This window comes from Benincasa hispida, chromosome 12 (genome assembly GCF_027475165.1).
Source record: "Benincasa hispida cultivar pf3 chromosome 12, pf3_genome.v1.1, whole genome shotgun sequence".
Classification (NCBI taxonomy): domain Eukaryota; kingdom Viridiplantae; phylum Streptophyta; class Magnoliopsida; order Cucurbitales; family Cucurbitaceae; genus Benincasa; species Benincasa hispida.
Window position 1 is genome coordinate 54,238,280 of NC_143489.1, and position 23,745 is coordinate 54,262,024.

A 23,745-nucleotide genomic window follows, 5' to 3' on the forward strand; every position below is an offset into this window, starting at 1 on the left:
GATCATTGGGATTTAACTAAGCGATCGTTTAGATTTTTGTAGACAATCGTATAGTATTTTCTAAACGATCGTTTAACTAATGCTAAGCGATGGGGTAAATCATTTACTCTATCATGTAGCGTCGATTACGCGATCGCATAGGCGCTGGAGGTAGACGATCGTAGTGGGAGCATGTGATGCTCGTCGTTTAGTAAAAGGCGCGCGGTAGACGATCGTGTAGTTAGCAAACTTCATTGCTTAGTTACTACCTATACGATTGCACGTATGCGATACGATAGCGCTAGCTAAGCGATCGTTTAGGCGATTATGCTTCACGACATCGTAGTCGTTTAAACGATCGTGGAAGGCAAGCATTGTGCGGAGTGCGCTAAGCGATTGTGTACTTCAGATTTCATCGTTTAGTAAAGATACACGATCGTGTAGTAATAGCTAAACGATCGTTTAGATTTTTCTAGATGATCGTGTAGTAAATGTTAAACGATCGTTTAGCTTTGGTAGCGCTGGTAGAGCAAAGCGTTTGTTTTATCTTGTAGATGATCGCGAGGTGCTTTGTACACGTTGGTTGGAGCTAGGGACATAGGGTGCAAGACGGAGTTCACGTCTACCCGATTTAGGGATAGGAGAAAGGTTGTTCTCTCAAGTACTGAATCCAAGTCTTGAACAAGGGGTTCCACCCTCTCACTGAGGCTGAGAGAGTTTGGTTGGATCACAAATCAGTTGTTCATTAGAGGATCAGTAAGGACTTGAGGAATAAGACGTAATCTCAAGGGTAAAACAGATATTTACAGCCGTTATTACGAACAACTTGTGAAGGGTCGACTTGCTTATTATGGTTAAATCATGTGAACATAATATATCTACAGTGAGGGGAGTTCAACTATGACCTTTAGTGGAGTGACCCATTAGTTAACGAATGGGGATTAATTAGGTCTAATGAGTTTAGCCAATTAATCTCGGATCATTAGAGCCCATGATCTGTAGGTCCACAAGGACCCCCTACTAGCTCATAACGGATTAGCTTTATAATAGCGTGATAAGTTAATTTGAAACGTTCAAATTAAAATTAAGGAAATTAGTAATTATATGAGATATAATTACATGTTTAGTTTGAGAATTAAACGAAATAGGAGAAATTATATATTTAAATATGATTTAAATATATAAAGATGGATATGTGTTAAAATTAATTTAATATTTAATATTAAATTAATTAACTTTTGTTTAATAATTAATTTATGAAATTAATTAATTTTTTCAGTTTTAAAATCAAAATAGATTTTATAAAATCATTTTTAATTTTATGATAAATTGAAAAAGAAAAAAGCAAATCACACAAAATGGAAAAAGAAGATTTTCCATTATCCATCTTTTTAGTTGCTCACTCAAATGGCATTCACTTTGCCTTGTCTTCTCCAAGCATGAGCTGCAACTCATGCAACTCTCTCCTTTGCATGTTGATATGCAATATAATGAAGAGATTGAAGTGAAAATCAGCATGCAATCTATAGAGAATTTGGGAGAAAATTTGGTTTGAAGACATAGTTCTTCAACAAAGATTACTGCAGTGAACATTTTTTCTTCATCCATTGATTCAAGCTTGTTTTGAGTCATACAACTCAATCTAGAGCACCAAGACAATGGGGAAGATCTTGAGGTGGTCTGCAACAAGATTTAGAGAAGATAGCAGCTGGAGAAGGAGCTTTGAAGAAGTTCTACAAGAGGTATGTCTTGAAACTCACTTATTTTCTGCAAGAACATGCTTTATATTTTGTCAAGATTAGTGAATTTAAGTGCTTAGATGACTTGTGCTTCTGTTGTTCCTGATACAATTCTACAATTGGTATCAGAGCATCATATAAGTATTCAATTCGATTTAATTTTGGTTTGGTGGGTGTTTTATATGAGAAATATGAAACTGATGCACTAATATAGTTTTATAAGTTTTGGCATTTTAATTCTCTTTAATTTCTCATTTAAATTTGTAATTAGCTCTTATTTGATGAGATTTTATATGTTAGCAAGAGTCTGGAATTTATTTGGAGTCATTAGAGTTGAAATTAAGATGTAATTGAAGAAACAAGTGAAGGAGGCCGAATTATTGTTCCAGTTTTTCAGCTTCTTCTCAAAATCGTTGTTGAGGTTCAGTTGCTAAGCGATCATCTAGCACCAGATGCTACACAATGTGAAGAAAATCTAGATGACCATATAGCAATGGGCGTTGGTCGTTGGGATGTTGAATGCTAAACGATTGTGTACCTGCGGGAGCTAAACGATGGATTCAATTTGCTATATGATAGCACTAAGCGATCGTTTAGCTTTGACGTGGGAACTAAATGATACGTTGAATTTACTATATGATGGTACTACACAATCGTTTAGCTATGATGCGCGCTAAGCTATGCGATGAAGTGCTCCGTGATACCGCTAAGCGATCGTTTAGATGTGGAGCTAAGCGATCGTGTAGAATAAATGCTAAGCGACGCGATGATGTTCTGTACGATGGAGCTAAGCGATCATTTAGTTTTATGCGATAAAGTTAAATGATTGTTTAGTTGAGGCAAACACTAAGCGATCGTGTAGTCCTTCACAACACAATGCGATAGAGCTAGACGATTGTCTTCAGCGCTACACGGTCGGCTTTTGCAAGACTTTGAGGTTGGACCGAGAGCAGCCAGTTCGACCGATTTTCTCAAGGTCCAATCCGGTTCAGCCTCAAAGTATTTTGGCTGATCCGATTCAGACTTCGATGTTCCGGTTCAGACTCATCCAGTCCGGTTCAATGTGCTTGGGTTTGGTTTGGAGCGGTTCAAAGACGGTTTTGAAGCTGATTGTAACAGTTAGGCTTTCGTTTGCTCGTTGTTGTCAAAACTAAAACCATATCAATTTGTATTTAATTATTTATGCATTTTATGTGTGTTATAATTAAATAAATCTTGTATGTGCATATAGTATGTCATTTACATTTAAAACCTCACCATATGAAGCATGTTACATGCATTGAAAATATGTTATAATTGTTATAATATATAGTATGCATGTTAGGGTTTCTTGTATTTAATATAAGTGTTATATTAAATATTGAATGCCTTATATATGTTGTGGATGTTTAGCATATGTAAAGTCTTATAAGTTGTTATAAATTTGGGTTAGACATTTAAAATCCATAAACAACGGCTGCATGCTCACGTAGGTTGACCATATGTTTTAATTGTTAAAACTTATAAAACCTAGGTTACGAACTCAACCAGTATATAATTCTGTTTAAGGCTGGGGGTACTTAAGTTGACGGTTTACGGAACACCTTCAACCTGGGGGTTATGGCCGAATTATTGAGCGTTGAAAACTAGGTTTATAAGCATACATGAGTGATGTGAGGTAATAAAATGTTATCACCTAGACATCGTAGGTTAAAATCCAATTATAAGAGTTATACTTGGATAAACCACATACACTTAAAGTTGTTTTATTAGCCGAAAAGAACCTACTAAATAAAATACTTTAGTGGCAGTTTAATAACTTCTATACGATAAAGTTATTAGAAAACTTCTATGGAAGATTAATAACATATGCGATACGTTATTTTTAGCTCTCACGTCTCTAAGAGTTCACAATCTAGATTTAAAGCAGTACTTCGTGTCACCCTGGGAGTGACCTCCATTTGGAAAGTATTTTTTTAGCTTAAATCTAGATTTTGGTGAATAAGAGGAAGTTGTTCAAACATAAGTCTATTATATGATATATAGATTTCAACTGCATGTCTCCATATAGTTTACACCGTGAGATTCATATGACGTTTTGTGTCACCCTGGAAGTGGCCTCTATTCGGAAAGTGTTTTGTATGAGTCAATATCAAGGTAAACGGAGGAAGTAGTTCATAGTAAGCGGGTGAAGGATATGTGTCAATATATCCTACGGTCCTCTCCATTAGTCTAAACCGTGAGATTCCTATGTTACGCCTGTTGGTTTGCTTTAGGTGGCCATTTGCTAGTCGTTGAGCGATGGCTATCCCCTCGGAGGGTTGTAACATAGGATTCGAAACAACACAGCCTTTAATAAAATGAATAGGGTCTTATAGTTCCATCTTGGATGTTGTCTTCTATTTCGGAGGCAAATTCATACCGTCCTATAAGATCTGAAAATGATAGGTCACACTTACAAGAATTACTAAGTTGTTAGTAAAGATCTTAACAGAAAATGATAACTAAACGACTATAGGAATAAGAGTTACTCCAGAGACATTAGGAATAATAGTTATTACAGAGATAGTGTTTGGTCAATTTTTTATTTTTTTTAGTGAAAGAGTATCTGACTGCCCCTCGATAGCACATATTCTGACTCACTAAAGTATCGGTGCAAATAAATAATGTTTATAGGTACATTATTACTTTTTGCTAAAACTTGATTTTGAATTTAGTTACAATTTGCTAATTAAAATTTGTTTGAATTTTAGGAGCATGTCGAATTCCTCTAGAATACTCGCTTTCGATGTACATAACAGTAAAATCAGATCGAAAAACAAATTACTAGCGGTTGATTACGCCAAAAGAGTTTTAACAGAGGATTGTCCTCTATCTCCCAACTCATCTGAAATTATGAATTATGTAGATGAGAATGCTGAATTCGAACAACAAGATAAATATGATTTACTTGTTATCGAAACATGTTAAGTGGAAAACGATAAAATCTAGATAATTGATTCAGGTGCTGCTAATTATGTATGTACTATCTTACAGGAAACAAGTTCCTAGAAACAATTGATATAAGGTGAAACAATCTTTAAAGTAGAGACCGGGGAGATTGTTTCAGTCAAAGCAATGGGAGATATGAAGTTATTTATAGGAGATGAGTACATTTATTTGAAAAATGTATATTATATTCCTTATATGAAAAGGAATCTTATTTATGTCTCTTGTTTGCTATAACAAAATTATAAAGTTTATTTCGAAAATAGTGAAGTGTTCATCAAAATGGGAAATAAACAAATTTGCTCTGCAAAATTAGAAAATAACTTGTACATGTTAAAACCAACTGAGGTCAAAGCTGTTTTGAACATAGAGATATTTAAAAGTGCTGGGACTTATAAGAAAGGGAAGATTTCTCCAAATGCCTATCTTTGGCACTTGAGACTAGGTCATATAAATCTCAACAGGATTGAGAGATTAGTTAAGAACCGTCTTTAAACAAGTTGGAAGACATTTCATTACCACCTTGTGAGTCCTATCTCGAAGGTAAAATGACAAAAAGATCTTTTTCTGGAAAAAGTCTTAGAGCCAAAGAACCCCTAGAGCTGATTCACTCAGACCTTTGTGGGCCTCTAAATGTTAGAGCAAGAGGAGGGTATTTATATTTCATCAGTTTTGTAGATGATTATTCTAGGTATGGGCATGTTTACCTAATGCACCAAAAGTCTGAAACTTTTGAAAAGTTCAAAGAGTATAAGACTGAGGTTGAAAACCAATTAGGTAAAAAGATTAAAACGCTTCGATCGGATCGAGGTGGTGAGTATATGGACATAGAATTCCAGAACTATTTGATAGAACATGGAATTAAATCTCAACTCATAGCCCCTGACACACCTCAGCAGAACGGTGTGACAAAGAGGAGAAACAGGACCTTGTTGGATATGGTTCATTCCATGATGAGTTACACTCAGTTACCAATTTTTTTTGGGGGACACGCAATTGAGACTGCGGTGTATATTTTGAACATGGTTCCTTCAAAAAGTGTTTTTGAAACACCTTACGAGCTCTAGAGAGGACGTAAAGGAAATCTATATTACTTCAGGATTTGGGGTTTTCCAACACATGTGTTAGTGCAAAATCCTAAAAAGTTGGAACACCGTTCAAAAGTGTGCCTATTTGTAGGCTACCCAAAGGAAACAAGAGGTGGTCTATTTTATGATCCTCAGGAAGATAAAGTATTTGTATCAACGAATGCAACCTTCCTAGAGGAAGATTATATAAGGAACCATCAATCTTACAGTAAGCTAGTAATCGAAGAAATGTCCAGGGAAATCACAAATGTATGATAGTGCAGGTCCATCAACAAGAGTTTTCAATGAAACTGATACTCCACATCATTCCCAAGAGTTGGGAATGCCTCGTCGTAGTGGGAGGGTTGTGCAACAGCCTAACCAGTACATAGATTTAACTGAAATTCAACTCATCATACCAGATGATGGTTTAGAGGATCCATTGTCTTTTAATCAAGCAATGAACGATGTGGACAAAGACCAATGGATTAAAGCCATGGACCTTGAAATGGAATCTATGTATTTCAATTTTATCTAGGATCTTGCAGATCAACTAAAGTGGTAAAACCCATCGGTTGCAAATAGATCTACAAGAGAAAACGAGACCAAACTGGTAAGGTACAAACCTACAAAGCTAGACTCGTGGCAAAAGGGTTTACCCAAAGAGAGGGGGTAAACTTTAAAGAAACCTTCTCTCCAATTGCCATGATAAAGTCTATTAGAATACTCTTGTCCATAACCACATTTTACGATTATGAAATACGACAAATGGATGTCAATACAGCTTCTCTGAATGGCTATCTTAAAAAGAGTATTTATATGTCTCGACCAGAAGGGTTTATACAGCAGGGTCAAGAGCGAAAGATTTGCAAGCTTAATCGATTCATTTATGGATTAAAGCAAGCTTCTAGATCCTGGAATATGAGATTTGATACTGCGATCAAATCTTATGGCTTTGAACAAAATGTTGACGAACCCTGTGTATACAAGAAAATCGTCAACAAAATTTTCGCTTTTCTGATATTGTATGTTGATGATATTCTACTAATTGAGAATGAGGTAGAATATCTAGCTGCCGTCACAATTCCAAATGAAAGATTTGGGAAAAGCACAATATGTTATTGGAATCCAAATAATTCAGAATTGCAAGAACAAAAAATTGGCATTATCTTAGGCATCTTATATAGATAAGATGTTGTCTAGGTATAAAATGCAAAATTTCAAGAAAGAATCTTTACCTTTCAGGCATGGAATTCACCTGTCTAAGGAAAGAGTCCTAAGACACCTCAAGAGATTGAGAAGATGAATCAAATTCTATATGCATCTACAGTTGGGAGTCTGATGTATGCAATGCTATGTACTCGTCCCAGTATATGCTATGTCGTAGGAATTGTCAGCAGATTTTAGTCCAATCCTGGTCATGATCATTGGATTGCTGTTAAAAAACATTCTCAAGTATCTTCGGAGAACGAGATATTATATGCTCGTGTATGGTCCTAAGGATCTGATCCTTATTGAATACACTGATTCTGACTTTCAGACCGATATTGATTCAAGGAAATCAACTTCGGGGTCAGTATTCACTCTCAACGGAGGAGCAATTGTGTGGAGAAGCATCAAGCAGAGTTGTATTGCAGACTCCACATCAGAAGCTAAGTATGTAACTGCAAGTGAAGTAGCAAAAGAAACAGTATGGCTCATAAAGTTCCTGACAGATCTGGAAGTGGTTCCTAATATGCACATGCCTGTCACTCTTTATTGTGACAACAGTGGAGCAGTTGCAAATTCAAAGAAACCACGAAACCATAAAAGGGGAAAGCATATCGAATAGAAATATCACCTTAGCAGGAAGATTGTACACAGAGGAGGTGTTATCGTCACTCAGATTGCTTCCCAAGACAACTTAGTTGATCCATTTATGAATGCCCTCTCGACTAAAGTGTTCGAGGGTCACCTAATAGGACTAGGTCTACGAGTTTCGTATCAATAGGCCAAGTGGGATCATTTATGGGTATTGTAATGCCCTAATTTATTATATTGTACATTTTATTCTCTCTATGTAAACTCAACATTGTATATATATGTATATATTGATCCACTAGAGTTTTAGTCCAAGTGGGAGTATTGTCGGGTTTTATGTCCTAAAAACTTGCAGTTTATAAAATGATAAACATTTTCTATAATCAATATACTTATTATTGATTTCATAAATTGTATGAAAATCTAAATCCAATAAACTAAGACCCATGACTATTATATGAGTACTTGAACTTTATATGGAGACATAAGAGTGGATCAGGTTCGAGTAAATATTCAAAATGATCTATGGTACATGAATAAGATTGGGTACCTTATTATGGTAATAACATTGGATGTGGCCTACTCTGTAGTTGTTACAAAGAGTTGTAAAGTGTTACATACGATGTGATCCTAATTCATACATGTTATGACATGAGAAGTGGGGGCGTCTTATGCAATGAGTTTGCATAAGATCAAGACCAAGAAATAAGTCATTTTTACTTTATAACGTTGTTTACTGTATAAGATTAACTATTTCACTTAGATAACTTAGGTAACTCGATCTTAATCTTGAGCTAACTATGAACTCCTGTTTATTCATAATTGCCCTTAGATTTGCATAGGTGAGGGTTGACTCAACAGCGTCGGCTCAATAAGACTCCCATTTCAGGGGTAAGACCAGATAGATAGTTGGAGACATAGGGTGCAAGACGGAGTTCACGCCTACCCGATTTAGGGATAAGAGAAAGGTTGTTCTCTCGAGTACTGAATCTAGGACTTCAACAAAGGGCCCCACCCTCTCATTGAGGCTGGGAGAGTTTGGTTTAGTAATTGAATCACACACCAGTTGTTCATTAGAGGATCAGTAAGAACTTAAGGAATAAGACGTAATCTCAGGAGTAAAACAGATATTTGACCCAGCAGTTATTACGAATAACCTGTGAAGGGTCTACTACTTGCTTATTATGGTTAAATCATGTGAACATAATATATCTACAATGAAGGGAGTGCAACTATGAGCTTTATTAGAGTGACCCATTAGTTAATGAATGGGGATTAATCAGGTCTAATGAGTTTCGCCAATTAATCTCGGATCATTGGAACCCATGATCTGTAGGTCCGCGAGGTCCCCCTACTAACTCGTAACAGACTAACTCTAGAATAGCGTGATAAGTTAATTTGAAACGTTCAAATTAAAATTAAGGGAATTAGTAATTATATGAGATATAATTATAGGTTTAATTTGAGAATTAAATGAAATAGGAGAAATTATATATTTAAACATGATTTAAATATATAAAGATGGATATGTGTTGAAATTAATTTAATATTTAATTAAGTTTTATTTAATAATTAATTTATGAAATTAATTAATTTTTTCAAATTTAAAATAAAAATAGATTTTATAAAATCATTTTTTAATTTTATGATAAAATTGAAAAAGAAAAAAACAAATCACACAAAATGGAAAAAGAAGATTTTCCATTATCCATCTCTTTAGTTGCTCACTCAAATGGCATTCACTTTGTCTTGTCTTCTTCAAACATGACTTGCAACTCATGCAACTCTCTCCTTTGCATGTTGATCTGCAATATAATGAAGAGATTGAAGTGAAAATCGGGCATGCAATCTATAGAGAATTTGAGAGAAAATTCAGTTTGAAGATAGAGTTCTTAAACAAAGATTACTGCAGTGAGCATTTTTTCTTCATCCCTTGATTCAAGCTTGTTTTGAGTCCCACAACTCAATTTAGAGCACCAAGAGAATAGTGGAGAAGATCTTGAGGTGGTCTGCAACAAGATTTAGAGAAGATAACAGCTGGAGAAGGTGTAACGACCTGACCCCCTAGGACTTAAGTTAAACCGTTACTAAATACATGCATGCATGGAACTCAAATCGACACTCGGTTATGGCGAAATAAATGCTAATTAAATAAGGTAAGTTTTAAAGACTTTCATTAAATTCAAATATTAAAACAATAGTAGGGTACCCATAAATCATAAAAGATAATAATTAAGTCTGAAAATGATTCTTAAAAGTAAGTTTTAAACGTCAAAACTAAAAGTTAAGAGAAACATGAAAAGAACTCTAAATCTCATGAGAGGAAATGTAAAAACTAGTCTCAGTGGCTCGATCACGAATTTTGCTTGTCCATCGCCGGTGCATCTCTACCATTACCTGAAACAATATGAGAAAGAATGAGTATAAAACACTTAGGCATTTATGTTCTCCAGATACTTACCTCTGGTGAAACATATAAACTGCTCTAATCCTCATGGGACACACATACACATGAAACAAGAAGGAGATTAAGTCCTATGCACAGTCTCAACATCATAATCATCACTATACGAATCTATGACATACATATAAACCTCAATATCATGGCTCTACAACATACACATATACCTCAACATCATGGAAGCACATACCATTTCATATTAGCATTCAAGTGTCTATGTGCATAAATAAATAATTCAGATCTCATACCAGAACATACTTTGATCATGTTATACTATCAGTCTAATGTTGTCATGTTGTCATTCATCTAATGTCTAATGTTGTCATGTTGTCATTCATCTAATGTCTGGCCCGTGAGCAGTTCCATTGGTAAGATTGCTTACCTCAATAAAGTCCAAAAATTAATTCAAGCGAACAAACTCCTTTCTAGTTTTTCACAACTTTTGAATAAGATCATAGAACATGGATAAAAATCGATCTTAACCTTTAAGCCCAATTTTTTTTTTTTAAACACTAAATCATTCCAAGATTACCAGCACAACTTACCCAATAGTGGTTTGGCCAAGATCACCGCAAAGCACTAACACCAAAATTCTCGTTACAATCAAACTCAAGTTGTTCGCTTCTAAATTCAAAACTTCTCCAAAACTTAAATCCAAAGCCCAATTAATCTGAGTAAACCAAAAAAACAAAATCAAAACTCCATGGGCATTAAAAGCTCTTTCAAGAAAGTTCAACGGTAGCTCCAAGATCTACCCAAAACCTCACCTATTTTCAAGATTCGGTGAAACCACAGCAGCAGCCCTCGATAGAGGGCGGCAGAGCGCGCGGACGTGCGGCGAAGGAGTCAGCTAGACAGAAGCTTCCACGGCGAGCGGCAGTGGAGACCGGTTTGGGCTCAGGCGGCGACCGTCTGGATGAGCGCTTGGCTGGACGGAGGCTCTCAGTGTTCGATCCAGGTGCGATTGACTTCAGTGATCGGGTGGCTCGCGACGACGGCTGGAATCAGATTTAGGCGGCGCGAACGATCAGGGCGAGAAGATCGGACCTCTGGTCGAGGTCGGCGGCGAGAGAGAGCGGCTGCTAGGTTGCGTGAGGAAGAAGAGGGAGGGGGAAAGAAAAAAAGAAAAAAAGAAAAGGAAAGAAATAAAATATATTTAATTTTGTTTCCTTCCTATTCCCCTTTATTGTTATTATTATATATTTTTTTTTCATTCTCTTCTTTTCCATTTTTAAAACAACAATTCTTGTCCTTGATTTCCAACACTAAACTTTGGAATTAATTTCTAATATTAATTTTCACTTAAATGATTTAAATTCCAACAATTGCACTTAAATGTCCAAAAATTCCAAAAATGTTCTCAATTAGTAAAGATTTACTGAAATTACATTATTACTAAAAAAAATATACGGGATGTTACAGAAGGAGTTTTGAAGAAATTCTACAAGAGGTAGATGTCTTGAAACTCACTTGTTTTCTGCAAGAGCATGCTTTATGTTTTGCCAAAACTAGTGAATTTGAGTGATTAGATGATCTTTGTGCTTCCGCTGTTGCTGATACAATCCTACAAGGAGGTCATCGAACAGATTTACCAAATTGAGGGTTAAGAGGAGGGCGATTAGTTGATCTTCATAGATCTGTTGGTGAATAATATTCAACGAAAAGACGATTTTCTAGCCATTCCACCATCATTAAGGAGAAGGTATTGCATGCGTTTGTTGGGCAAGACTAACTAGTTATTGTTTGCAAGTTGGTTTGTTATTTTTTTTTTTGTAATTTCCCCTAGCCCCTTATTGCATAGGTATCATATATTTATTGATTTTTTGTGACATGTACGAATGGTCCGTTGCATGTGGCCCTTAGATATGGGTGCAATTTTTTTTTCAAGCAAGTTGTAAAATAACAATGTATAAGGCCATCAAATTATGTAAAATATTTTGAGGGGAATGAATTTAATGAATTTCATATCCGGTCTAAATTAACACTATTTTGTAAACTCATTTGACTTTCTTTAATGAGAAGTTTAGAATGAATAATACAAAATCGAACTGTATACCATATTTTGAGATTGGAAAGAATTAAAAAAAATGCAATCAATGTCCTATTCCAAATAGAATGTATACAATAATTGAATTATAAGATTAAAAAACAATGTTTATACAAACAAATTATTTTAGAGTACAAAAAGCTAAACCATATAACACTGATATATGAACTATGCATACTTATGAACTCAGACATAACAACTTTGCAAACCCAAACACAGACATATGAATTAAACATAACAACTTTGCACACCTAAACATAGACATATGAACTCAGACATAACAATTCTGCATACAACAACCCCCTTAGCAAGATTACATAATATTTAAAAAAAAATAGGATGTGTGTAACCTATTATGTACCTAGAAGGCCTAAAATAATAAGTAAGAAAATTTTAATTTTTTAACTAAATTTCGGTGGTCAATCTTACTTGAGATAGATTGAGATTTTTTTCTTTTCAAAATGTATTAATTTTAAAAACTAAAAACTTGAGGGTATTATTTCTCCGAATAAAACACATCATTACAAATTGCAAACAAGTTATACTTCTGATCCGTTAAAATAAAAAACATAAAACCAAAAAACCAATCAAACTATAGTTTTCCCAAATTTGTTTCACAAATAATTTCTTAATCTTATACATGCTACAGTTTTGGAAAAACAACCTTTTCCATTCCTCCCATTCGAAGACGAGCAATGACTCGTTAACCTGCAGGTGACATAAACCGTGACAGTCAACAACGTGGCGTGATCTTATTCGGCAGCAAAGTGGGTTATCATAGCTCGGGTTCCACCGTATCCCTCTGTGCTCTACTTCAGCCTCTCCTTCGTCTCTTTGTGGTTCTTTCGTCTTCGAGACCTCACAATTCCCAAATCCCATTTCTCCATTACTGCCAGCTCTTGCTTGATTCGTCCACTCGATCGCTGAAAAAGCTCTCGGAGATGACGGAGGCTGCGATTCGGAAGAAGCCTGGCATGGCCAGCGTCAAAGACATGCCAATCCTCCAAGACGGGCCACCGCCTGGTGGATTCGCTCCGGTTCGCTACGCTCGCCGGATTCCCACCAAAGGCCCTAGCGCCATGGCCATTTTCCTTACTGCTTTTGGTGCATTCTCTTGGGGGATGTATCAAGTCGGCAAGGGCAACAAGATCCGAAGGTCTTTATTTTCTCCCCCCATTATCTTTGTTTAGTCTATGGTCTTTATCTGTTTTATATCATTTCACTAGTAATGGAATTAATTGCTTTTTCCATTTGGGTTTCGTCTTTTCTGCGAATTAAGGGGCGAATTTGATTGGGATGTACTAGACTTCTGGACCCAGAATTTCCGCCAGGGATTTGTTGATTTTTATTGAGATTGGAGATTCATGCTTTGGGCTAGGTTGTCTGGATTTTACCGATGGCTTGGACCGAATTTCAACTGAGACTTGGGTTTTGATTCCTGGATATGATTCAGTATCAAGTCAATTGATGTTTTAGAAAATTAGCAGTGTCTTAGATACTTTGATTGACAGTGGGTTGATGCATCGTCTCCCTTCCTCTTTTGCATCTCGCTTTAAATCTGACGAAGCTTAAGTTTGATACGTTTTGTAAAATACCTTCAAAACTTCATTTACTTTTGAAAATTTCCCTTGAAGCAAGTAATAAATTACGCATGATTAAACTAAGAATTAATACTCAAAACGATGGACAAAAAAAGCTCACGTTCGGCAATAACTTGTTAAAACCCAAGGAAAAAGATTTCTTTTTTCCAATACAACTAGAAGAATCAATGCTTGCAAAGTAACAATTTTCATCCATAAGAAGTACTATGGACAATAGATTGTCCATAATTTTACAGTGTTGCGATATTCTCCACTTAGAGTATAAATCCTCGTTACTTTATTTTTGGCTTCACCATAAATACTTCATACCGTTGGAGATAATTATCCCATTTATACTCATTATCTTTGAACGAAGGACTATCAAGCCTCCCTTCAAGTAGTCATCTACCGTCTTTTCTTTTTCTTTTTCTTTTCATTTTTTTGGGGGGACCAACTATTCTAAATAACACCTATAGAATAGTTACAAAAAGTCTTTGAAATCGAGGCCCACAGAAAACCATGAAAACAAACAGGGGATCGAATTTCACTAAGGTCTCTATCCATACCTCTAATAATCCTAATATTCTACTTGCCCCACAAGACTAAAAAAATAGCGCACACCCCTGCAAGCCAAAAAAAGCAACCCTTCTCCCCCCAAATTGAATCGAGAAGGAACTCCTCAATTATAGTCTATGGACGAGCAACCATGATGCCAAACATCTGGTAGAAAGAATCCTATACTGGACTCTCAAACTCACAAAGCCAAAGAAGATGGTCTAGGTCTTCCTCCACCTTCCGACAAAGAATACAACATAATGGATCAATTAGCGAGGGCAACTTCCTCTTAAGCTGATCCATTGTGTTAGTATGACCATGTAAAACTTGCCAAGTAAAAAAACCTTAATTTCGTAAGGATCTTAATCGTCCAAAGCACCGAAAAAACCGATAGATAAAGGGGAGAAGGATCGACCAAACTACGAAAGAAAGCTTACACGAAACCCCTCCAAAGGATTGAGCCTCCAAACGCTAACGTCCGTTCTCCCACACCCAAAGAGGTGGCCCTCAAGTAACGAAAGAAAAGGGACCACATTTGTCGCTTCCATATTGGAAAGAGCGTAATAGAACCTGAAAGAAAAAGAACAAGAGCTCTCAGACCACACAAAAGAGTCAACAATAAAATGATTTTTAGGGAAGACAAATGATATAGACGAGGGGACAAAGGATAGAGAGGTCTCTCCCCCACCCAATGATCTTTCCAAATATACGTGTTTGTCCCCTCCCCCACCACACAACTAACCCAATAAACAAAAGAAGGGATCTCTTTTGAAATATTCTTCCACAAGTTCCAGGGAGAGTACTTTAACCCCCTTTGCCAGCCACTCGAAAGGATGAGGGTCATGTTTACTAACAATCATTCTATGCCAAAGGGAATTGGGTTCAAAGGAGACCCCCTTCCCTTTCCCTTCTTCAACCCCTTCCCAGAGAAAATTGCGCATCAGCCTCTTCAAACTCTTACAAACCTGGCACAGAGCTCTGAAAAGGAAGCTAACTCATTCTCTAAAGCACACTATCAGACTAGTATAGCTCAATCATGGATCTTTGCATGACTATGTCGTTAACTATTCACTTGTTAAGTTTCAGATGATTCTATCAACTTGGTTAAGTTTGGTGCATCTCTTTAATACCACGTGTCAAGGATGAAGAATCTTTGTATATATATATCTTTGAAAGGTTACTAAACTGTTCATTAAGAGAATGAAAAGTGACTAATGCTCCTACAACGACCAACTTTTCTATAATTCTACAACTTTATAATATTGTCCACTTTGGAGTTCAGTCATAAGCCTTCGTAGTTTTACTTTTGGTTTTACCCAATAGTCTTATGCCATTGGAGATAGCTTTTCTTACTTATATACCCCACAATCTTCTTCTTGTCTTGCCAATATGAGGACTCTGGTCACACTCCCAACAAAAGTTATCAAAATTAGTTACATATCTTTACAAAAATGGAATCTTAACTAAGTGAAGGTATAAATCTTAGCATTTATATATGTTTAGGGTTTAATTTGATAAAAGTTAAAAACTCCATTCAATTCATTTAGCTAAGAATAGGTGATAAAAGTAGACCCTTTCCTATTTGACTGTTGCAAAAGTGGTTATTTGAGGACTTGATTGGTAGACATAGATGTCGAGCAGTGGTTTTAGATGCTTCTATTCACCATCTGAGAATTTCTTGGTATTAAGTTATACATGCATCCATTTTAGTTTTCTAGGGAAGTTAAATATAGTCAAGCAGATCATTTGAATTTGAATTTTAGATACTACCGTTGCTTCTTTATTGATTTATTTTTGCATGGTATATTGTTCTCTCATTGAACTACTGCAAAAGGACCTTTAGAATGAGCTCCATGTGATCTCAATATCATATTCATGTTTAGACTTCACCTTTTTAGGATTAATAACCGTAACCAAGGACACTGTTTCCTAAGGGAAAAAAAAACATAACCAAGGTCATCAATCTAGATTACATGTAAAGGAAAAGTGCTGTAGCTTCTTCGTACTTTCAAGGTTTGTTTACGGGATTGATAGATAGTTTAAAAGAATAGTGTTTTCTGCTTCCCTCTGTTCCCACTGACCACATGACACATTAAGCCGAATCCAAGTATTACATTTAAAAGAAGAGTGTCTCATGGTTTCTTCTATATCCCTTTGCCCATTTGGTTGGGGAGATGGTAAAGATGATGTCATGCTTTTTCATTCGACCCTTTGTTTCTTCCTATTTATGGTTGTTTTAATAAGTTAGATTTTACTATTCTATTGCACACTATGAAGAATGAGGAAATAAAGCATATACAGGGAATTGGCCTGAATATATATTACATATATTTTACTTACCTTTGCTATATCCTTGTAGGGCGCTGAAAGAAGAAAAATATGCAGCCCGGCGAGCAATATTGCCTGTGCTTCAAGCTGAGGAAGATGAAAGGTAAAGTGGATGATTTTTTGTGTAGGCTATCTACCAGTAACACTGGTTGAAACTATTGGATCCTTAGATGGTTTTAACAGAGCTCTACATAATTTTTCTAACCGTATCTGTTCTCACTTTCTAGATTTGTCAAAGAGTGGAAGAGTTACCTCGAATATGAGGCTGAAGTTATGAAGGATGTGCCTGGTTGGAAAGTTGGTGAAAATGTCTACAACTCCGGAAAATGGATGCCTCCAGCAACTGGTGAGCTACGACCTGAAGTCTGGTGATTTTATTTGAAACAGATTCATTTGTGGTTGACATGTAGTTTGAGTTTATATGCTTGCGACTTATCCTCATATGGGTTTCTTGATTTGCTGGTTCCTCCTTATGAAAATAAAAGAAGCATGTCAAAATTTCTTCAAATGTTTTGCAAATACTACTGTTAAAATTGTCGTCTTTACTCAGTAAACATCTTCTTTTACCCATGTATCTCACTAAAGGGTTGGGCTTGGAATTAGACATGAATTCATCTTCATCTTTTTTACTTAATTGATATGGTATCACTTAGCAGTGGTTTTTGAGAGTGAAAGTGAATGTGGAAGGTTTTGAAAAGGTTAAAGTGGTGAAGGAGTAAAAAAAGCGTAGCTCCTTATCAAAGCCAGATAATGAGGAGCTGCCTTTACCTTCGAAAACTTAGAAGTGGATTAGAAAATTTTTGTACTGAAATATGATGTCTTGGATCCATTCTGGTCATTAGCAGACTATGAATTCTCAGAAATTCCTTAGTTCCTTTGAAAAATTAAAAGTAAGTTGCAGCAAATATTATCTTATTAAGTGTATAAAAGAAACATGGGAAGTTTTGTTCTTCCCTATTTATGAGAATGATAATTAATTGGAAAATTTTCTAATACTATGTTTGCATAGAAAATTTTCTATACTACAATTCATGTTTGTCACAAAAAATATTAAATGAATATATAATTTGATACGTGTTAAATTATGAAGGAGAGTAGTAGGTATTAAATAAACTTTGGTGATATCCTTCTTACTCTCTTCATTAGTTGAGGAGTGATTTGATGGGTGACGATCGAGATTGTTATTTAATTAATAGTTAAGATTACTAATGACAAATGCGACTTGCATAGGGTTTCATGCCTTATTTATTTATTTTTGTTAGTTGAGGTGGTTGAGCTGGTGGTATTGTTGAGGTAACATTGCTTGATGGGCTCATTGTACCATTAGAATCTCATCTTTAATATCAATTATAATCCAATCCAAATGTAGAAGTGTACAATGACAAAGAATTTGAATAACACTTGCACTCGAGCTACAATACAAACATACATAGGTGTTGTGGGTGAATTCTTTTAACAATACATGGTCCATGCAATTCTAATGGCAATGTCACATGAATCACTTGGAATTATCTATTTTAATATAAAATATAAAAGAAAAATAGGATAACTCAATTGGCATTAGCTTATATTATTGATTTCGAAGTTGGATGTTTAATTCTTCCACCACGTGTGTTCATACTTACATGTTAAACTGAAAAGGAGTATATTTCTCCCCAAGAAAGCAAGTACGAGCGATAAAAATTTACTTTGTGTACTCTTATTACTTTTCGAATTGATAAAAGATGCACCCTTAACTTACAAATTAAAAAAAAAATGTGGGAGAATCTACACTATTTTTGTTGAAGTATACATTTTATAATAGTTTAGCTTTACTCACTTAAGCAGGTGCGCTCTTAATTTGCAAGCAAATGTTAGAGCCAAATTTAATATAAATATAAACTCCAAATTTCACAAGAAAATATTGTTACATGAACTTCATCTTTTTTTGGACAGAAAAATTTGGGTTAAATAATAAGTTAGTCTTAAATTTTTAGTTTTATCTATTTCACTCTCGAATTTTTTTTAAAAAAATATTTAATAGGTGTATGAACTTTTAAGTTTGTGTTTGAGTTTTATAACTTTAAAATATGTTTAATATAAGTCAATTCTCAATATTGAGCATATAATATAGGTTATTAACTTATTTGATGTTATTGCAATTTCCATGCACACATCTTTTGAATTTGATTTAATCCTTGTAATACTGTAACAAAAATGTGTGCAAATAACATTTGAAGAGGTCAAAAGTGTTCAAAATATGTTAATAATTTAATAAATGTCAGAGAAAAAAAAATGTCAAATGGAATTCAAGGAAAAATGTCTGACCCCGGGTTCGAACCGGGGACCTCTAGTGTGTGAGACTAGCATGATAACCAACTACACCACCCAGACCTTGTTGGTATAGAAACCACTAGTTAAATAATAAATTTATCAATAAATTAATTTAATAGATTAATAGTTACATTCAAATTTGAGTCACAATTTTGCGATTTTTGTCTTTCTTTATCTATAAAATTTCAATCAGTAATATATCTCTAAACTTTTAAAGATGTATTTACTTTTTTTTTTTACAAATTCAAAATTTTTAAAAATAACTGATCTATTAAATATTATTTTGAGTTATATTTTTTTATCACTTTAAAATTTCTAGTAAATATGTGAATTTAAAAATATATGAGAATTGAAAGCTTGAGAACCAAATAGAAACAAAGCTCAAAGATCAGATATTAAATCTAAAATTTAACCTTATAATAATTGTAGATGGCCAATTTCATAACCCCTAACTTCGTGTATCCTTGACTAATGTTTAGTTTGAAGTTATTGTAACTTTCGAAGATAATTATTGAAAATCGTACTTATAAAAAAAAAGTCAGCTGTAGAATGAAATAAATTATTGTTTAGTATATTTCAGCTTTAAATCTTAAAAAATAAGTTATAGTATTTGACAGATGTTAAATTATTGTTTACTGAATATCCTCGTTATCAACATTTGTGTAATTTTTTTTTTTTTAATAATATATGTTCTTTAATATTTGTTTAAAAATGCATACATACGTATGCTTTCAACCTACATTTATATTATGTTTGTAAGGATAAGATTATTTGTTAAATAAAGGAAAAATATGTGCAATTTTCTTATAAAAAAGTATGATATTGTTTAAAGAAAAATTGGTGACATTAAGTTAATTTATTTGAAAAATTAAGATATACAAATTAGATTTAATGAGTGTTGAATGAGAAATTTCGACTAATCGCTAGTTGCCACGTAATTGAAAATGAAAGCTCATACCCATTGTAAATTTTTTTTTAGAATATGTGATATTATTATACAACAACAAGGGGGATTCCATAGCCCGGGATCAAGGCATCAAAGCAACAAAGCACAAGCAAAGACAAGGCAAACAAACCAAAACAAAGCCCACAAAATAAGACCAGAACAAAACCAACACATATAAATAAAAGCGCAAACCACTAAGGAGAAAGCCAGAGAAAAGAACCAAAACCCCACAAACTAGGGACAACAACGAAACAAAGAACAACGTAAAGATCAAAAGGAAAAATCAACTGTAAACATACTAGATAAGACCAAGAAGGTCAACCTGCTAGGAAGCAGCACGAGCACGAACCATAGAGGTCATAAGGTGAACCAAAGCTGATAACGACCTCGGTCGACCTCCACGCAGCCGCTGATTACGCTCCTGCCAAATGTAGTATATGGAAGCACACCAGAAAATACGTAACAACTTACTACGCACCCCCTTACTCGCACCCACTGGCACAACCAACTCTCTACATCCCAACCCGCCACCCGTTGCGACGAACCCAACTGACGCAACACCCCAGACCACCTCTCTCCCAAACTCACACTCAAAAAATAAATGATCCCGCGACTCCATACATCTCTCACACAGAAGACACCCCCCCTCTGACAACACTCCCCCAACTTCTCAACCAATCATGCGTACCCAACTTGTCCCTCACAGCTAACCATACACAGAAAGAGTGACGCGGAATACCACCCCCTGGCCACAAAATATTAGCCCAAGCCACCCTAGGACGACGAGGACACAAATTCTCCCACGCACTAGCGATAGAAAATCGACCACTAGCATCCGACACCTAAACCCAATAATCGTCCCCCCCACACTAGGCCTCACTGCCTGAAAAAGACCCTAGATCTCAAGTAGCTCCCAAGACACTTTGGGCCATCTCTAACCTCTCTCACCATCCACGAACTCCGACAACCGTGCCTCCAAACTACTTCATGCATCATAAACCACTGTAGATCCGTATGAATCCAAAATTGCACCCCCCGGCAGCCAAGGATCCCACCAAAAAAAACAGGACCGACCATCGCCGACCATCAAACGAACCAGATACTTGAATCTATCTCTACTACGCAAGATAGCCCTCGAGCACCAAGACCTCCCAACCTTACTCTGAACAGCCCACAAAGACCGCCCACGTAAAATATACGCCTTCACCCATGCCATCCATAATGATCTCGATTTAATTAAGAGAAGTCAGATTAACTTCATAATAGCAACCTGGTTCCAAGAGGCCACATGCTTCACACTCAGCCCCCCTTCTCCGAACGACAAGCACACCTCATCCCACGCCACTCATGCACCACCCCAACTCACCGCGCTACCCTTCCATAAATAACTACGTAACAGACGATCAATCTCATGAGTTACACACGCAGGCAACACGAAAATGCTACACCAAAAACCTAAAAAGACTGTAAAATAGACCTAATAAGCTGCAATCTCTCAGCAAAGGAGAGGGACCGCGCTGCTTAGCTTATAATACAAGTTATAATCCTCTAAATCAAAGGTGCACAATCCATAGCCCTCAACCCGCCAATAAAGGTAAACCTAGGCACCTAACAGGCAACGAACCAAGAGAGAAACCCATAAACGCAGCTAGTTCCTCCGCCTCCCCCAACTCCACACCCCCAACAAACATGGAACTCTTCCCAACAAACTCCAAAGAATCTCTCTCCGCTGCACAGAAAATCATCAAATCGTCTACAAACACCAAATGAGTCAGGCATACACGCTCACACCTATCATGGAACCTAAACCACACAAGAGGTTTATTCAACAACCTAGACAAGACCTCTATCACCATCATAAACAAAAAAGAAGACAACGGATCCCCCTGCCTCAACCCTTTTCTACCAGGAAAAATCCCTTCAAGGGAACCATTAATCATCACAGAGAACTTAGGCAAAGTAACACAAGCCCTCACCCAATTAACAAACTGAAGGGGCGTACCTATAGCCAGCAACACACCAAACAGGAAATTCCAATTTACCGAATCGTACGCCTTCTGAAAGTCTACCTTCAACACACAATGCGGCTTCCCTCTGCCCTCCTTATAGCCTTTTACAAGCTCCTGACACGATAAAATATTGTCGAAAATTGACCTCTTGGAACAAACGCAGACTGGTTACCACTGATGAAGGCAGGCAACCACAACCGCACTCTCTCAGCTAAGATCCTTGAGATACACTTATACACAACATTGCAACAAGAAATAGAATGAAACTCCTCCATACGTCCAGCTCACTGCCTCTTTGAGATAAAAGTAATAGCAATAGAATTAACTCCACCAGACAGGTAACATGTCTAAAAAAAATTGAGTACACTCACAGAAATCATCCCCAACCACACTCCAAGCAGCTATGTAAAAATTCACCAAAAACCTATCAGGCCCAAGAGCCTTCCCAGACTTCAACGAGAATAAAGCCTTCTGAATCTCCTCCCGACTCACTGGCCGACCAAGTGCCTCCACCCCCTCCTTGGACCAGCTGAACTGCACAATTGTCACACCCCGCCCCAGATCACCCTCTTAGTCTAGAGAAAGACGTGACTGCAGCAATTATCAACCCTTAGGCTGACACTTACTGCCTAAAAACTCTTGCGAAATAACTCTGATACCAAATACAAATTATATGCAACGGGACGGCTGTAGGCCCACAATTTATTAACTTAGAAACTTAATATGTTTAGAGTATTTACAACATTAGATTTACAAGTCCCAAAACCCACAAACCCTAGTCCCTATATGAACAATAGTAACATGTGTACAATATTAACAGTAACCACCTAGCAAACGGTTACAAGTCTTTTCGTCCTTTAGTGGCAGAGCAGATACTGAGCTGTCTTCAGAGGATTTGACCGCTACCTGTGGGAGGGGGGGGGGGGGGGGGGAACAAAAACATTTGAAAACGGGGTGAGCTTACACCCAGTGAGTGACCGAGAAAACATAGTAAATTATCATGCATAATTTCAGAAGATAGTTTTATCTGAAATATAATTTAATGCAACATAACTAATTTCCAAGCGTAATGTATATAAAACTGTTTTAAACATAAAACAATAAAATCATTTCTCAAATCAAAGTACTGTATAACTGGTAAAATAATCCCAACACCAATCATTTCTCAAATCTCGCTCTCTTCAGCTTTCTCTCCAACTTTTCTCCACTCTTGCTCAAAATCTCGCTCTCTCTACTCTCGCTGGTCTCGATCTCAATGATCTCGCTTTTAGCTACTGCGAACATTGTTGTCTCCGTGCAGTTCCTACACGATTGTGCCACTAGTCACTTGGCTTCCAGTGCTTTGTGCATAACACGCATTACACATAACTTCCATATTTTTCTCGGTCCTTCAGCCATAACGCATTTCACATAACTTCTCTATACTTAGCCGAAATTTCTCCAAATTTTTCAAACTTAATTTTCATATTATTCCATACTAGCTCAACCTACTTATTATGTTTCCCCAACTTTCCCAACTCAATTCCATATTTTTCTTTTCAAATCCTCATTCTTTCTTCACTATTCCACACTAACTTTCTCATCAACATACTTATTATATAAATTTAAATAGGGACACACAATTAAGTGGAAAATTAAGACAATTTAAATAAGAAAACACACTTAAGTGTAAAATTGAGATTCGGGGTTCACAACAATATCCCCAATTCGGGCAGTAAGATCCCTATACCCCACAGGCTGAGACCCTAAACAACCCTGAAAGAAATCTACTGTCACCCCTGCCACCCTATCATAAACCGTCTGGCGAGTCCCCCCAACATCCACGACCGTAAATAAACAACTACAATTGTGATGAGAGCGAACACAGCGATGAAAAAAGCTGTGTTCATATCACCTAACTCCAGCCGCCTTACCCTGGCCTTCTGTCGGAGCGATGCCTCCAATCTTGCCACTA

At 36.2% G+C, this 23,745-nt stretch overlaps 1 protein-coding gene, 1 long non-coding RNA gene and 1 other non-coding gene across 3 annotated transcripts; 1 reads left to right on the forward strand and 2 right to left on the reverse strand.

The window, feature by feature from the left end:
• Positions 1-9,082: 9,082 nt before the first annotated feature.
• Positions 9,083-11,324, reverse strand: LOC120067851 (uncharacterized). The gene is made up of 4 exons (XR_005479032.2): positions 10,781-11,324; positions 10,559-10,683; positions 9,460-9,949; positions 9,083-9,357 (listed from the first exon to the last, which is right to left on the reverse strand). It is a non-coding gene; the product is annotated as an uncharacterized LOC120067851 (long non-coding RNA).
• Positions 11,325-12,678: 1,354 nt separating this feature from the next.
• Positions 12,679-17,031, forward strand: MEE4 (GRIM-19 protein). Its single transcript, XM_039020401.2, has 3 exons — positions 12,679-13,216; positions 16,555-16,626; positions 16,751-17,031. Exons 1-3 carry the CDS (start codon positions 13,002-13,004, stop codon positions 16,893-16,895), a joined length of 432 nt encoding a protein of 143 aa, XP_038876329.1. The 5' UTR covers positions 12,679-13,001; the 3' UTR covers positions 16,896-17,031.
• A 1,791-nt stretch (positions 17,032-18,822) lies between these two features.
• On the reverse strand, positions 18,823-18,896 carry TRNAV-CAC (transfer RNA valine (anticodon CAC)). The gene has a single exon. It is a non-coding gene; the product is annotated as a tRNA-Val (tRNA).
• Between the last annotated feature and the right edge of the window lie 4,849 nt (positions 18,897-23,745).